The 13,536-nt window shown below is 41.5% G+C and overlaps 2 protein-coding genes across 6 annotated transcripts in view; both read left to right on the forward strand.

Moving 5' to 3' along the window:
- The window catches only part of LOC103464969 (paxillin-like), a 34,992-nt gene extending 27,505 nt beyond the window's left edge, over positions 1-7,487 (forward strand). For all 5 annotated transcript variants that reach the window (XM_008409413.2, XM_017304961.1, XM_008409412.2 and 2 more), the window contains 5 exons: positions 1,073-1,231; positions 1,713-1,886; positions 3,464-3,545; positions 3,635-3,783; positions 4,763-7,487. In XM_008409413.2, coding sequence (XP_008407635.1) covers positions 1,073-1,231; positions 1,713-1,886; positions 3,464-3,545; positions 3,635-3,783; positions 4,763-5,029 — 831 coding nt within the window. In that variant the 3' untranslated portion in view covers positions 5,030-7,487. The remainder of the gene's footprint in view (positions 1-1,072; positions 1,232-1,712; positions 1,887-3,463; positions 3,546-3,634; positions 3,784-4,762) is intronic.
- Positions 7,488-10,364: 2,877 nt separating this feature from the next.
- On the forward strand, positions 10,365-13,104 carry rplp0 (ribosomal protein, large, P0). The gene is made up of 8 exons (XM_008409410.2): positions 10,365-10,466; positions 10,765-10,872; positions 10,965-11,140; positions 11,378-11,465; positions 12,036-12,182; positions 12,304-12,489; positions 12,589-12,729; positions 12,884-13,104. The coding sequence occupies exons 2-8, from the start codon at positions 10,819-10,821 to the stop codon at positions 13,034-13,036; spliced, it is 945 nt and encodes a 314-aa protein (XP_008407632.1). The 5' UTR covers positions 10,365-10,466; positions 10,765-10,818; the 3' UTR covers positions 13,037-13,104.
- The last annotated feature ends 432 nt before the right edge of the window (positions 13,105-13,536 follow it).

Consider the following 13,536-nt stretch of genomic DNA (forward strand, 5'->3'; position numbering starts at 1 on the left):
AAGGTCTGAGTGTGCTTACACTGCAGCAGCCAGATACACGCACACACAATGCTGATGATATGGAGTCATCCTAAAGGTCTGCAGAGAAAATTTAGGCTTTATCCAAATATATCTTGCCATTTAGAATCCTATAAAAGCAAGGATATCAATCTGTTTATCTGTGGAAAAATTATCATCAAATCAGTTTGCTAGTTTGTCATCTAGGTCTTCAACAGGTTGGTTTGAAAGCTAATAAAAACATGAGACAAGTTGAATCATATGAAATTTACACAGTAGGGAGACTGGTGCTCTTTACATACAGAGACTATTGCGTCCACATGACAGGATGCAGAACCACAGAAAATGACGTAGTCGAATCGGCGGCGCTGCAGCACTGTCAGAGAACGACCAGAAAGAAAAAAAAACCCACAATGCTGCTGTGTTTGTATTTGTGAAAATGAGGTGAATGCGGGAATCGGAGATGTAGCTACAAGGTCATTGGTAAAAAAAATACTGAAACATGAAACCGGCCTTCTGAAATGTATCCACTCTGAAACCTGGTTTCAGAAATGATTGTTTCTGGTCTTTTAAGACACCGATTCTCTTTGGGTGCATGGCCCATACAACAAGAAACTTTTTCTGATGCACCTAAAATTGTCTCCGTGTGGATGGGGCCTGGAATAATCCTTTCAACTCCCCTCATTGTCTGCAAAACCTATTAGCATTACCACAAAAACAACAACAAAAAAAGAAACGGTAAAACATAAAGTATGGTTAGTTTGGGGAGGGGAAATGATGTCACAGAGTTGAGCAATGCTAGTTGCAAGTTGGAAACCATTGGGATTTGCTGTGGTGCTACCATTAGTAATACAGTAGTTATATTCTTTTCAAATCAACATATTCCCAAATTGGAGGATGCGTTGCGTCTCTGGCTTTAAATAGTAACTAACTACTTTATATATGCACAGCAGCCATATTGGATGCTGAACTCAAGGCTATTCATCTGCAATTCCTAATTAAGGAGACATTTCCTGTTTCTCCGTTTTATTTTTTGTTAAATGTGTAATGAATTTCGATTTCCCGTTTGTATCAGATCCAGTCACAGGGCATCCAGTCAACCAGTGCTCCTGCAAAACCAGCCAACAAGTTGGACAACATGCTGGGAAATCTGCAGTCTGACCTCAACAAACTCGGCGTCCAGACCAACGCTAAGGGGGTCTGCGGTGCCTGCAAGAAACCGATCGCTGGACAGGTAATGGCAGAGAATCTTCCTGATTGCTATTCAAGCTATTTCCAGCCATGAGCAGTTTACCAGCATTGTCATTTCTACAGATAATTAGCACATGTTGCTGTGTTATTTTGCCGTTATTAATTGAAAATATTCTCTAAACAGCAATACTTACTGGGACAATTTATTGTCCAGCAAAACTAGTTGTCGTGACAGGCTTACCAAACACTTAGAAACCAGATGAAACAGGCTTCAGGACTCTCTCACTTGACCTACATTCTGATTTGTAAATCAGTCATTTCTCTGGTTATAGACTATATATTTTACCTGCGAGGGCTAATCTGAAACTCCAAAAAACGTGCTACTTTGAATTTTTAGCGTTTCAATAGACATCTGCTTCTGCTCGCAGTAATCCCACGGCTTCTTGCTGAGCTGCTCTGCGGGGTTTTTCTCTCGCCGAGCAAGCTCATCACATTTTAACACACCGTGTCTTCCCCTACGCCAGGTGGTGACTGCCATGGGCAGAACGTGGCACCCGGAGCACTTTGTGTGTACCCACTGCCAGGAAGAGATAGGCTCCAGGAACTTCTTTGAGCGTGACGGGCAGCCTTACTGCGAGAAAGACTACCACAACCTGTTCTCCCCGCGATGCCACTACTGTAATGGACCCATACTGGATGTTAGTAATGCATTCCTCTAAGCGTACACTCACTCACGCACATGCATACGCAGCGGACGGGCAGATAATGATATTTATTTATTCATAAGCTAATGGATTAAGACCTCAGTGGAAAAAGCAGTAATGGATGGAAGTTGCTTGTCCTGTTAGTGAGGTACTGGCTGAATTTAGGTCACCTCAACTTCTCTTTTGTATGTAAAATATTCGCCATCAGTTTTGTAGAATTAAGATGGTTTTTAAAAATTTTATAACATTGCAGTGTTTGAATGGGCTCTAGTTTTCTTTCCACATTTTTGCAAAATAGCTTAAGTTTAACAGGGACAGGATGTAACTATTAAACAACTTAGAGGTGAGTTTATTACTTGATTAGGTCACCTGTAGAAGGTTGCTACTTTTGATTTACTTTAGGGTGTCGCATTAAACGTGGCACCCACTTGCTTTTACTTTGGGGAAGTGAAAACAAATGCAAGCCGCACTTTTCAGATTTAACTTTTTGTTGTTTAAAAACATGTACCCCTACATGTCATTTTCCTTCCACTTTACCATTATTCCCTCCCTTCTGCTGGTCTATAACGTAGAATCCTAAAAAAAAAAAATACGTCAAACTTTCTGGTTTTAATGTGTCAAAATATAAAAGATTTTACGGATATGAACATTTTTCCAAGGCACTTGCATGGCTGCGGAGGGCTTTCATTGGATAAGAAGTAATTCATTTAAAATCCTCCACTAATTTGTGAGCAGATCACAGCTTTTCCCAGAGTTTTCCACAAACTTTACCGGCAGTGATACAGACGGACAAACTCGTATGTCTGTGTCACTGCATGTTCCTCTTGTCAGCACTCAGTCTTATCTTCGCGGTGACACACTCCCTTTGGGTGCTTTTTCCAGTCACTGCTCTTTCACACACACACACACACACACACACACACACGCATACACACACACGCATACACACACATGCATACACACACACAGAGTGCCAGAGGCGTTTGTAGGGAAACAGGCTGTGGACGGTGGACTTTAGCCTGCAGGGGGGTCGACATGAGTCAGTGCCAGTGCTTCCTTACTAATAATCCTCATGCACTGCCTAACTTCCTCATTTAAAAATATTGTTTGCTTACTCAGAACAGTACTGAGATTTTCCACTTGAGTAAATTTCTACTGTTACGGATTTCAAGTTAAATTGGTCAGAAATTGTACACTATGCTCTCTTGCTCCTCCTGGTGGTGACGCTGTAAATCACTTTTAGGTCTCCGTTAATGAACCTGGCAACACACTGGTGTACAGTTAGTAATTGTGACTGCTGCAGAAATTTTGCATTAAAGATTTTTCCTTTTTTTTTTTTTTGCTGTTTTATGAATTGTGTGCCTGCTTCGATCATTAGCTGCTGAAAGACGCAGCTAAAACTGAGGATCATGCAGCCGGTTTTAGTTTGTGAACTTTTTCTGCCCTCTCTTGGCCTCAGTGATAGTTGCTCCTGTCATGACACACAGGGAGGCTCCGACATTCAATTTTCCTCTTGTTTCAAATTTTTAGAGATTGACAGGAGGTGACCGTTTGCTTCTCTGATTTTGCAGAAAGTAGTGACAGCTCTGGACAAGACCTGGCATCCAGAGCACTTCTTCTGCGCTCAGTGTGGATCCTTTTTTGGCCCAGAAGGTAGGAGACACACCCACTGGCTGTTGTTATGTTATTCATTTGTTAAGGGGCTTTTAATTTTTCCTCTTTGTGTCTTTGGTTCTGCTTAGGTTTCCATGAAAAGGATGGAAAGGCGTTCTGCAGAAAGGACTACTTTGACATGTTTGCTCCTAAATGTGGCGGATGCACCAGGGCCATCCTGGAGAACTACATCTCTGCCCTCAACTCACTCTGGCACCCAGAGTGCTTCGTCTGCAGGGTGAGCCACTGGCTGTATCCCAAACATATTAGATTATTATTATTATGTATCATGGCTTTAATAACGTCTTTGTCTGACATTGTGTTTTTTTTTTGTTTGTTTTTTAACAAGATTTACAGTATTTTGTGAGAGTGTTAGGAATGCTTGAATTTTGCTACATTTTGAGATGCTTTACCACAAACCTGTGAGACAGATCAAGATGAAGTTATTCTTAACTGGACAAACAAAAAGGATGCATGATCTTTGCATTTTTCTTTATAAATAAAATTTGTAAAGAGTGGCAAATATTTGTATTCAACCACCTTTAATCTGATACACCTATAAAATGTAGTCAAGCAATTTTATTTCAGAAGTAGATAAAATGTAAATAGATATAATCTGAGTGTAATTTAGTATCAGTAGAGATTACAGTTTTTCAAAATCTGAATTTTTGTTTTCTTTCATCAGTTGGCACTTCTTGGGCTTCCGTAGATCAAAGTAATGTCAGCCGACCCAGGGAATACCATCTTTTTTTCTTTTTTTTTTACAAGCACACTATGCAGCTTGTATAAAGTTAATTTTGAATTTTCTTTAACTTCAGTAAAATGTGGGTTAATAGAAAATAATGCATGAATCCAGTTTCTCTCCACTTCAGATCGGTATACAAAATTTTTATAAAGTATATTGAACTTTGTTGTTTTAACTTGGAAAAACTAACACTTATGGAGTATATGTGCTTTTGCCAAGCACTGTGCCATGAGTGAAGTCAGAGATCAGTGGTTCAAATGGATTTCTAGTTCAAATAAGAGTTTGCCAGTTCCCCATTCAAGGATTTACATAAAGTAGTAAGTGTCGCACCCTGAGACATTCAAAGGCCCCGATCGAAAAGACAGCACATTTTGAACAGAACCATTTTAGAGTGATGATGAGCTTTCGGAAGAGTTTGCAAAATAAATTCCCCCACGCTACGCCGGACTCAGTTATCCACTTTATTTTCCAGGAGTGCTTCACGCCGTTCATAAACGGCAGCTTCTTCGACCACGACGGCCAGCCGTACTGCGAGGCCCATTACCACGAGCGCCGCGGCTCCCTGTGCTCCGGCTGCCAGAAACCCATCACCGGCCGCTGCATCACCGCCATGGGCAAGAAGTTTCACCCGGAGCACTTTGTGTGCGCCTTCTGCCTCAAGCAGCTCAACAAGGGCACCTTCAAAGAGCAGAACGACAAGCCGTACTGCCACGGCTGCTTCGTCAAACTCTTCAGCTAGTGTGCAGTGAGCGTGAGAGTATGAATGCACAAGGGGGATTAATGCACACCTACGTGTATCTAAAACGCATTACAATGAGGATAGAAATGTTTCTATCAGGGATGCCACTGAAAGGGACTTCCCTGGATTTGCCACCTTTTACGCTTTTACTAAAGACCTTTTAACGGAGCCCAAAGAGATTTTCATTTCTATTGCTGTTCCCGAGTGTGCCAGGAACGAGAAAGAAACGTGTTACTTTCTCCTTGGTTGTGTGTAAATGATTAAGCTTGATCTGTAAAGTATTTCCCCCCCTCCCCGATTCCAAGTGATGCAGGGCAAGACCTTGCATCACTTGGTGGTTGGCCTGTGTTGACATGGTTTTCTGCAGATCTGAGACAGCTGCTTGATTGCATGGACCACTGGGAGTAGATATAAACAGTTTTAAAGTACTACGAGGGTTTTGGCGAGCAGCGTTTGGACACCGAGTGGTTATCAAAGATGTATTTTTGTAACTTTGGAAATTTCTGATGTGCCATTTGGAATAACTGAACCACTTTTTTGATATGTAAATGTACACAAACACGTTCCGCTTTCTTCTTCAACACAGAGCTGTTTGATCACTTCCGACTCCAAATCTCACATCCTATAAATGTGTTTCATATGTCCGTGTCAGTTAGTTCTTATTTTTTTCTACAGATTTCATAAGAAAACAAATATTTTTCATTTTCAACACACCATTTAACTTTTTTTTTAATATATTAAACAAAATAGTTAAATCAACATTGACAGCTTAGACTTAAAAATGGAACCTAAAATTATCTTGGAAAATCCTGATCAGTCCATCTATAACAATAACCTTTATCAGTTAGAAAATAAAAATATAAGCGCTGAAGAATATTTCAATGGTTATACATGTATGGTAGAAAATGGTGGAAGCTTAATGCCTACAATGAATATAATTTAAAATCCAATTTTGCCTGCTGACCATTGAACTAAAGCACCCAACCTTTGGACAATCAATTGGTGCATCTTTTTTAGCTCAATAATTTCCAGAAAAATGTACTGAGCTATACTTTTAAATGTAATGCATCATCATGTGTGTTGTGTCATTTAATATAAAAACCACTAGTGTTTTTTAATCTAATATATAAATATATATCACCTGGTGAGATCTGTTTTAAACTGCAGGTGCATTTTATGAGGAAAAACTGTCTAAAATTGTTTAGAAATTGACATTTTATTGCTGTATTCGCAGTTATTCAACTACAGAACTATATTTTTAAAATATTTTCAACATTTTACAGTTTCAGCTTGTGTGCATTTATCACAGTTCTAAATGCATCTTTACAAACTAGTTAAAGATTTACAGTGGAGATGTGCGTTTTGATCTGAAGCATGCAATTTCTTTTATCTGGAGATTAACAAGCACCAGCTGCCAGTTGCTGTTACAATCATCTACATTTCTACACCTCGAATATGCTGAACCTCGTCGGTTTTGATAAAAAAAATACGTATGTGTGTGTGCGTGTTTTGGAGCAGGTAAAGGCTCACTCTGGTATGCAAAGAGCTGGCTCTGTTAGCATGTAGCCTACTGTAGCGTTAAGTCGGTCTCATTCCTTCAACACAGACGGACACCTGACAGAGGAAATGCAGCCTGCCGTGTCTTTGTTGTGAATCGTTGTCATCCTGAGGTATTGGTTCAAAGGTCACTGACGGAAGCTGGATGCTAGCCTTTACTGGTCAGGAATCAGAGTAAGACCCTAAACGAAGGCCAGGCCTTTAGGGGGAAATGTACATGTTGACCTTTTCTATCTTTTTTTTTCAATCAAAGCCTCTTTTTGTGTGAAATCGGCCGTTAGATTTAAGTATTTTCAGCAAGTTGATGCCGTTGCCTTCGGTTTTACAGTGTGCAAAAAGTTCATACAAAAACTCCAGACTTAGGTTGACTTAAAGTGTTTTTCTTGTGCCAAATGTGTCGATGCAATAACGTCTCTGACACTGTGGAGCTCTCAAGCCTTTTCTGTGATTGTTTCTTTTCTTTTTGTTTCAATTTTGAGCTAAACTCTGGGAGTCATGCTGCATTTTAACTGAACTATACACTGTAACAGATGAGACGAGGAGGCGCTTGCTGTTTGTTTAGCACACGTCATTATGGCGTTCACATGTAGCTGATTGGGATGTGATGGATGTAGCGGGAGGGGGACGTGGGCGCCGCCGGAGGAAAACGTCCCGGGTTTGCTCATGTTTGTTTATCTCATTTTCAAATTGCCTTATATTTTCTGCTTCTGTTGGACAATTAATAAAAGGAAAAAAAAACAACGCTTTTTACTTTTAATCCAACTATGTGAACTTTGCTTTGTAAATGGAGTCAACATTCATGTAGCGCTTGGCTATCATGAGTTATAAATATGTGTGGGGGAGGTGCAAACCTTTGTGGGTTCTGATTACTGAATCTCTGAAAATAAAAGAGGAAAAAGTATTTATATTTCTGTCTTCATCGTATCTGTTCCTTTTTGCGTTATGAGCAACGTTTGACCTTTCGTTTCCGTTGGGACGCATTAGTTGAACATTCAGATGCTAAACGTATGTCACAAATCCTACCTTTAAATATGAATAAAACTGACGGTGCTAAACAGCATTTAGCCTCAGATGTCTATAGGTCCAGACAGAAAAATAACGATAAATTCACACACAAAAAAAGCAGCTTATTACACTTTAAAGCAAACAAATGTTAATGGTTCAAAAGAAGCAACTGAAACCACAACTTAACCCTAGAGAAATGAGTTTGCATTATATATCCACCTCATTAACTCGTGCTCCTTTTTTAATTCACATTCTAACTGGGTCAGGGTTTGTCCTGCAGTTTAGGAAACTTCACACTAAGACAAGGCATCAAAGGCTGGAACATCACAGCAAGCATTTTACTTGAACAAAGCACAGAATGAATGAAACGATAGTGTGAAGAATCGGTCACTGGGATCTAGATGTGGTGAAAGCAAAGCAGGGAAACCCCTCTTTACCAGTATGCATGGCAATACAGTGGCACAAAGGCAAACAGTTACATTTTGAATAAAACCACGAGTTTGGTCTGAAGAATTTTTACAGGTGACCATGTCAACAGTCTGACAATACCAAGGTACTCAGATGAAGGCCACATATTCTACATCACTGCAGTGGGATCGGTCAAATGGTTCAGTACACTTGATGAATACACGCGCACAACATTGGGTCACTGTGGCGAGGAGAAGAGCCGACATGAAGTCTGTTTTTTGTCAGAGCCTGAAGCTCGTCACCAAGATGCGAAGGACTCTGCGCGCCGTCCAGGATCTCCAGGTGTTCCAGGTGCTGAAGCCGGTGGAGATGCAGGAAGTCTTTCTCAGGTACACTCGCTTGGCGGAGCTTGAGGCTCCTGAGCTTTGGAAACAGCACTGGGATCTGAGCGATGTTCACCCTCAGATGTGAATGCCTCGGGTCTATGTGAAGATGGAGGAGATTCGGCAGCTGCGCCGATATGGCGATCATGTCTTCTGAAGACAACACAGAGCTGCACAGCGCCAGGCTGGTCACGGTGGCTGGGATGGACGTGATGTACGTCTTAACAGGTGGGCCTCTGGTGACGGCCAGCTTGGTCAGCTTGGGGAGGTCTTCCAGCCATTTGTTCAGGAGAAACACAAGGTGAGAACTTGCCGACGGCATCATCCGTTGATGATCATTTCCAGAGAAAACTGAAAGGCTGTTCAGGTGAGGCACCTTCTTCATTGTGTTCACTGGGAAAAAGTGATCAGAGTACTGGATGAGTTCCAGAGTAGACAAGGAGGAGATTCTTTCATTCAGTGGTCTCTTTGGCACGTAGATGCAGGCACGCTTTGACGACAAGGAGAGGTCCTTGAGGTTAGGCAGATAAGAAAGTATGGTTTCCATGATCCAGATCGGCTCCACTGAGGTGCCAGAGTTATGGCAGGTCAGAGATGTGAGATTTCTGAGGTGGGAAATAAAAGGAAGGAAGCTGGATTTAATGGGGAACGTTACATCACACAGACTGAGCTGAGTGAGCTGCTCCAGGTGAGTCCGCTTGTGTGCGTCTATCACCACGTCGCTGTTTCTTATAGCCAGGCGCTCCAGGTGTGGGAAGTCTTCACCGAAGCCCAGGTTCTCCATGACGCTTTGCTCCAGAACCAGCGAAGAGAGATGGGGAAGTTCCGAGGAGAGCTGCCTCCAGTCCTTGGCTCTGGGGCTCCTCACCACCATGCTGGTGACTTTCCTACGACGCAGAGAGTTCCAGAACCGCTTGGTGTAGGAGCCACTTTTAAAAGTAAGGACAGCAGTCCAGCCTCTCCAAAGAGACCAGTGGTCGATGAGTTTCCTGAAGTACTTGCAGCAAGCCCGGATGCTTAGTTTGTCTGACACTGATAGATAGCCGAAAACATGGGTCCAGACCTCAGCCGGAAGGTGCGGAGGAGGTCGTTCCATCCTTGTGTCCAGGTGAGGGATAATTCAGCTAGCTTACGGATAGAAATAAAAGTATAACTCACTTCTGGCACCACGCTAGTTGCTCGATGTTGACATGGAAGTACCATGAGCCGTGTCAGACGATTGGTATGAAAGTGAGCCAATGAATGGTCAGCAGCATCAGGAATCGTCACCACGTCAACCCTGGCGCCATGTTGTGAGTGGCGTTTAAGGTCATATTATTATTGTTACAGACTTGTAAGAAGTCTAAAATATGTCTATAATAAAATGATCGTTAGCCTTATTACGATTATTATTAATTCATCTTAGTCTGTCCGTTTTCAAATTCTAATTCAAAAATACTTTATTGATCCCATGGGGATCTCAATTTGTTGTAACTCAAATTAATTCGAATTCTTCAAAGAATTGTAGGTAGTGAGGGTTGATAGCTGTTTTTTACTCAATGGATGGTTTTACCAGCGTTTTGACATCTATTTGTAATTTCTATTTTACGTATGTATTTTCAACAGAACATTGGTCCTGGGTGATATTTTATCACACAGCCTGCTCTATAACACTGGGTTGTGAACAGAACACGTAAAATAATTGCTATTTGGTCATTATAACTGAAAGTAAATAAAATTCTGAGATTTGATATATTTTCAGGGGTAAAGCAATTAAACCACACTCACAATATGTTTTATGTCTTTTTTTATTTGCTGAGGTCACTATTTTTTGTCTCGCAACTCTTTGTACTAAAACAAACTTCTATTACTAAATACAAAAAAATTATTTCTCAAAAATAATTATTAAGAAATTTATATTGTTTTTATTATGGTTAATTTGCCACTCAGTGATGACGTACATTTTGTGCCACGAAATGAGACCAATCACATATCTTCTTTCTCCTTCCTGTCCCTTTTCTTTGCTCTGATTGGTCACTTCTGTCAAATATAACCGTAGGTCGACCCACGTATTTCCTCTTTCTTTCACGCGACCCTAACGTTCGGTGAGTTGATAGTGACTCTCTTCAAGCTGAAATAAAATGATGCCAAGGCGAGTTGTATGTTGTAAAATAGTCATATTGAGTGTATAAACATGTTCTCCCCCTATCTGAATATATTTATTAATCCTGCATTGGTTGTAAAAGCGTTTTTAGTTACCGAGGCCTTTCAGGCTGTTGCTAGCCTTCGATTAGCCGGCTAATGTTAGCTGTGGACCGCATGTCCTCCAGCTTCTGATCGGCTCATGTATTTTTGTCTTGTTCTCTTAGAACATTTTCATTTCGACGTGTTTCTTATTTACAGATTACACCTTGTCTTTAAATCAGCTGCTAAGCGATCCCTGGAAGCACATTCAAGATGCCCAGGGAAGACAGGGCCACGTGGAAGTCCAACTACTTTCTGAAAATTATCGTAAGTAGAATTTGATACACGCGCTGCTTTCATCTCCTTAAAACATCTCCCTTGTAATGAGCCGTGTCTTGACATGCAGTGGTTTGTTGCAGCAACTCTTGGATGATTACCCAAGATGCTTCATCGTGGGGGCAGACAACGTGGGCTCCAAGCAGATGCAGACCATCCGCCTGTCTCTGCGCGGAAAAGCCGTTGTGCTCATGGGTAAAAATACCATGATGCGCAAAGCCATCCGTGGTCACCTGGAGAACAACCCTGCTTTGGAGAAGTGAGTGACTTAAAGGATTCTGTTCTGATCTAGCAGGACAACTACTGTACAGCTGCTCCAGTGCTGTATTGTCGTTCCCCCTGCTAAAAGTAACTTGTCTCCAGCTATCCCTGTCTGTCTACTACCCCGACTGCCAGGGACGCAAGGTCTCAGACACTAAGCCGTTTTTGTCTGCTCTGTGCAATTGTATTTATTACCTTGCATGTATGTAAAATGCGATTGGATTTAATTTGACAGGCTCCTGCCCCACATTAAAGGCAATGTGGGATTTGTCTTCACCAAGGAGGATCTGACTGAGGTCCGGGACTTGCTGCTGGCTAATAAGGTAAAAGCTCTTACCTGTCAATCACGCACTGCTCCTTAAGCAAACTGGAACTATCTATATGTATGTGCCACACTGCTATGGTTGCATGTTGTTTGAGTGCATTCAATGTCCCTAAGGAATCTGGCTACATGTAGATAAAGGAGTTGCAGTGTAGGAAAATTGGCTTAAATAGATTTGTTTTGATCCACCAATTTGTGAAACTATCCACGGACAAGCAGCACAACATGAGATGCCAATGTAGCCATTCTTCCATCTGTTTGACCAGCCTTTGGTCAATCTATCTTATTTACTTTGCAAATGATTTCTTTAGCATTTTTGCATTCTTATTGCAACCCCATTAATGTGCAGGATAAGTTACAATGCAGCCTGGTCAGTACTGTATTGTCGTTCCCCCTGCAGAAAGTCAAAATGTTTCCTCGCTATCCCTGTCTGTCATTTTTTTTCGTTGACTGACAGGGACGTAAGGTTTCAGACACTCGTAACTCTCTGATCTTTTGTCAACCAAGTGGTTAAAAGTTGAATTTTAAAAGGCATTGGGAAGTGATACAAGGTCCTTGTGTTGTGCTCCAGGTGCCTGCAGCTGCCCGTGCTGGAGCCATCGCCCCCTGTGATGTAACAGTGCCAGCCCAGAATACTGGACTGGGTCCAGAGAAGACCTCTTTCTTCCAGGCTCTGGGCATCACCACCAAAATCTCTAGAGGAACCATTGAAATCTTGGTGAATATGGAAACTGATATAAAGTCGTGGGATGTTTGACATGGACATCCACTTGTGTTTTGCTGTAAACTTTAGTTGGCTACATTTGGTAACGTCTTTTTTTTTTTTTTTCTCCCCTAAGAGTGACGTCGGCCTGATCAAGACTGGCGACAAGGTTGGTGCCAGCGAAGCCACACTGCTCAACATGTTGAACATCTCGCCCTTCTCCTTTGGGCTGATTATCCAGCAAGTGTATGACAACGGCAGTGTTTACAGTCCTGAGGTGCTCGACATCACAGAGGCATCCCTGCACACCAGGTTCTTGGAGGTGAGAAACCTAATCCGAATACGTTTCAACAAAGCTCTGCTGTTTGAGGAAATATCTCCTGAACTGCTGAGTTTACTGATGAATTTCTGAATCCTGTAGGGTGTGAGGAACATTGCCAGTGTGTGTCTGGAGATTGGCTACCCCACTTTGGCTTCTGTCCCCCACTCGGTCATCAATGGCTACAAGAGAGTCTTGGCTGTTGCTGTGGAAACGGATTATTCCTTCCCCCTGGCAGAAAAGGTGCGGTGCAGAGTCCTTGCTGTATTATCACAGGACAGGTTTTAGTGCAGCAATGTCAAACCTACAAAAAGATCACAGCAATTGTTAAAATTGATTTTCCAAGATTTGTAAGTGAAAAGTAACACTGTTGGTTTTTTTTGTCCCCATCTCACAGGTCAAAGCTTACCTGGCTGATCCAACTGCTTTTGCTGCTGTTGCAGCACCTGCAGCTGTTGCAGAAACTGCTGCAGCTCCAGCTGCAAAGGAGGAGGTTAAGGAAGAGTCTGAGGAATCAGATGATGACATGGGCTTTGGGCTGTTCGACTAAAGCAAATACAGCGAACAGAACCTGTTGGAATCAAAAAGAACATGATTCAATAAAGTTTATTAAAATAACCTGTGCATTTTTTATTTCTTATTAAAACCATTTAAACATGAGCAGAGTTATAATGTACCTGATGCCCTAAGGGGCTTTGTTACTGACTTATTTTTATTAGAGTGGATGCTGCCATGATCGGCCATTTAAAAAAGAAAAAGAAACTTGGTGCTGACGTCTGGCTTATAAAAATGCACTTCCTTTTTGGGTGTGTCAGATTTCATAATATTTCTAAAGGACAGATTTTAGCTTAAACTTGAGTTTTTAATTGAAGAAAATTAGTTGGGGAAAATCTACCTTAAAAATAAACTGAGCAGCAAGTGACTGGGAAACTATATTGGGCGCCGTTTTTTTTATACCGAACACTATCTCCAAAGGTGAAATTGAAACCATAGACATAAGATTATGATTAAGATTACTAGGTCTATGATTAAAAGCCTTCATCTGAACGT

The sequence above is a fragment of the Poecilia reticulata genome, linkage group LG5, assembly GCF_000633615.1.
Source record: "Poecilia reticulata strain Guanapo linkage group LG5, Guppy_female_1.0+MT, whole genome shotgun sequence".
Lineage (NCBI taxonomy): Eukaryota > Metazoa > Chordata > Actinopteri > Cyprinodontiformes > Poeciliidae > Poecilia > Poecilia reticulata.

Excerpts from the sequence above, each read along its gene's own strand:
- rplp0 (XM_008409410.2), top strand. The coding sequence starts at position 10,819 with ATGCCCAGGGAAGACAGGGCCACGTGGAAGTCCAACTACTTTCTGAAA. Across the intron at positions 11,141-11,377 it reads AACAACCCTGCTTTGGAGAA|GCTCCTGCCCCACATTAAAG; the intron begins GTGAGTGACTTA and ends TTAATTTGACAG. Across the intron at positions 12,490-12,588 it reads TGCACACCAGGTTCTTGGAG|GGTGTGAGGAACATTGCCAG; the intron begins GTGAGAAACCTA and ends TGAATCCTGTAG.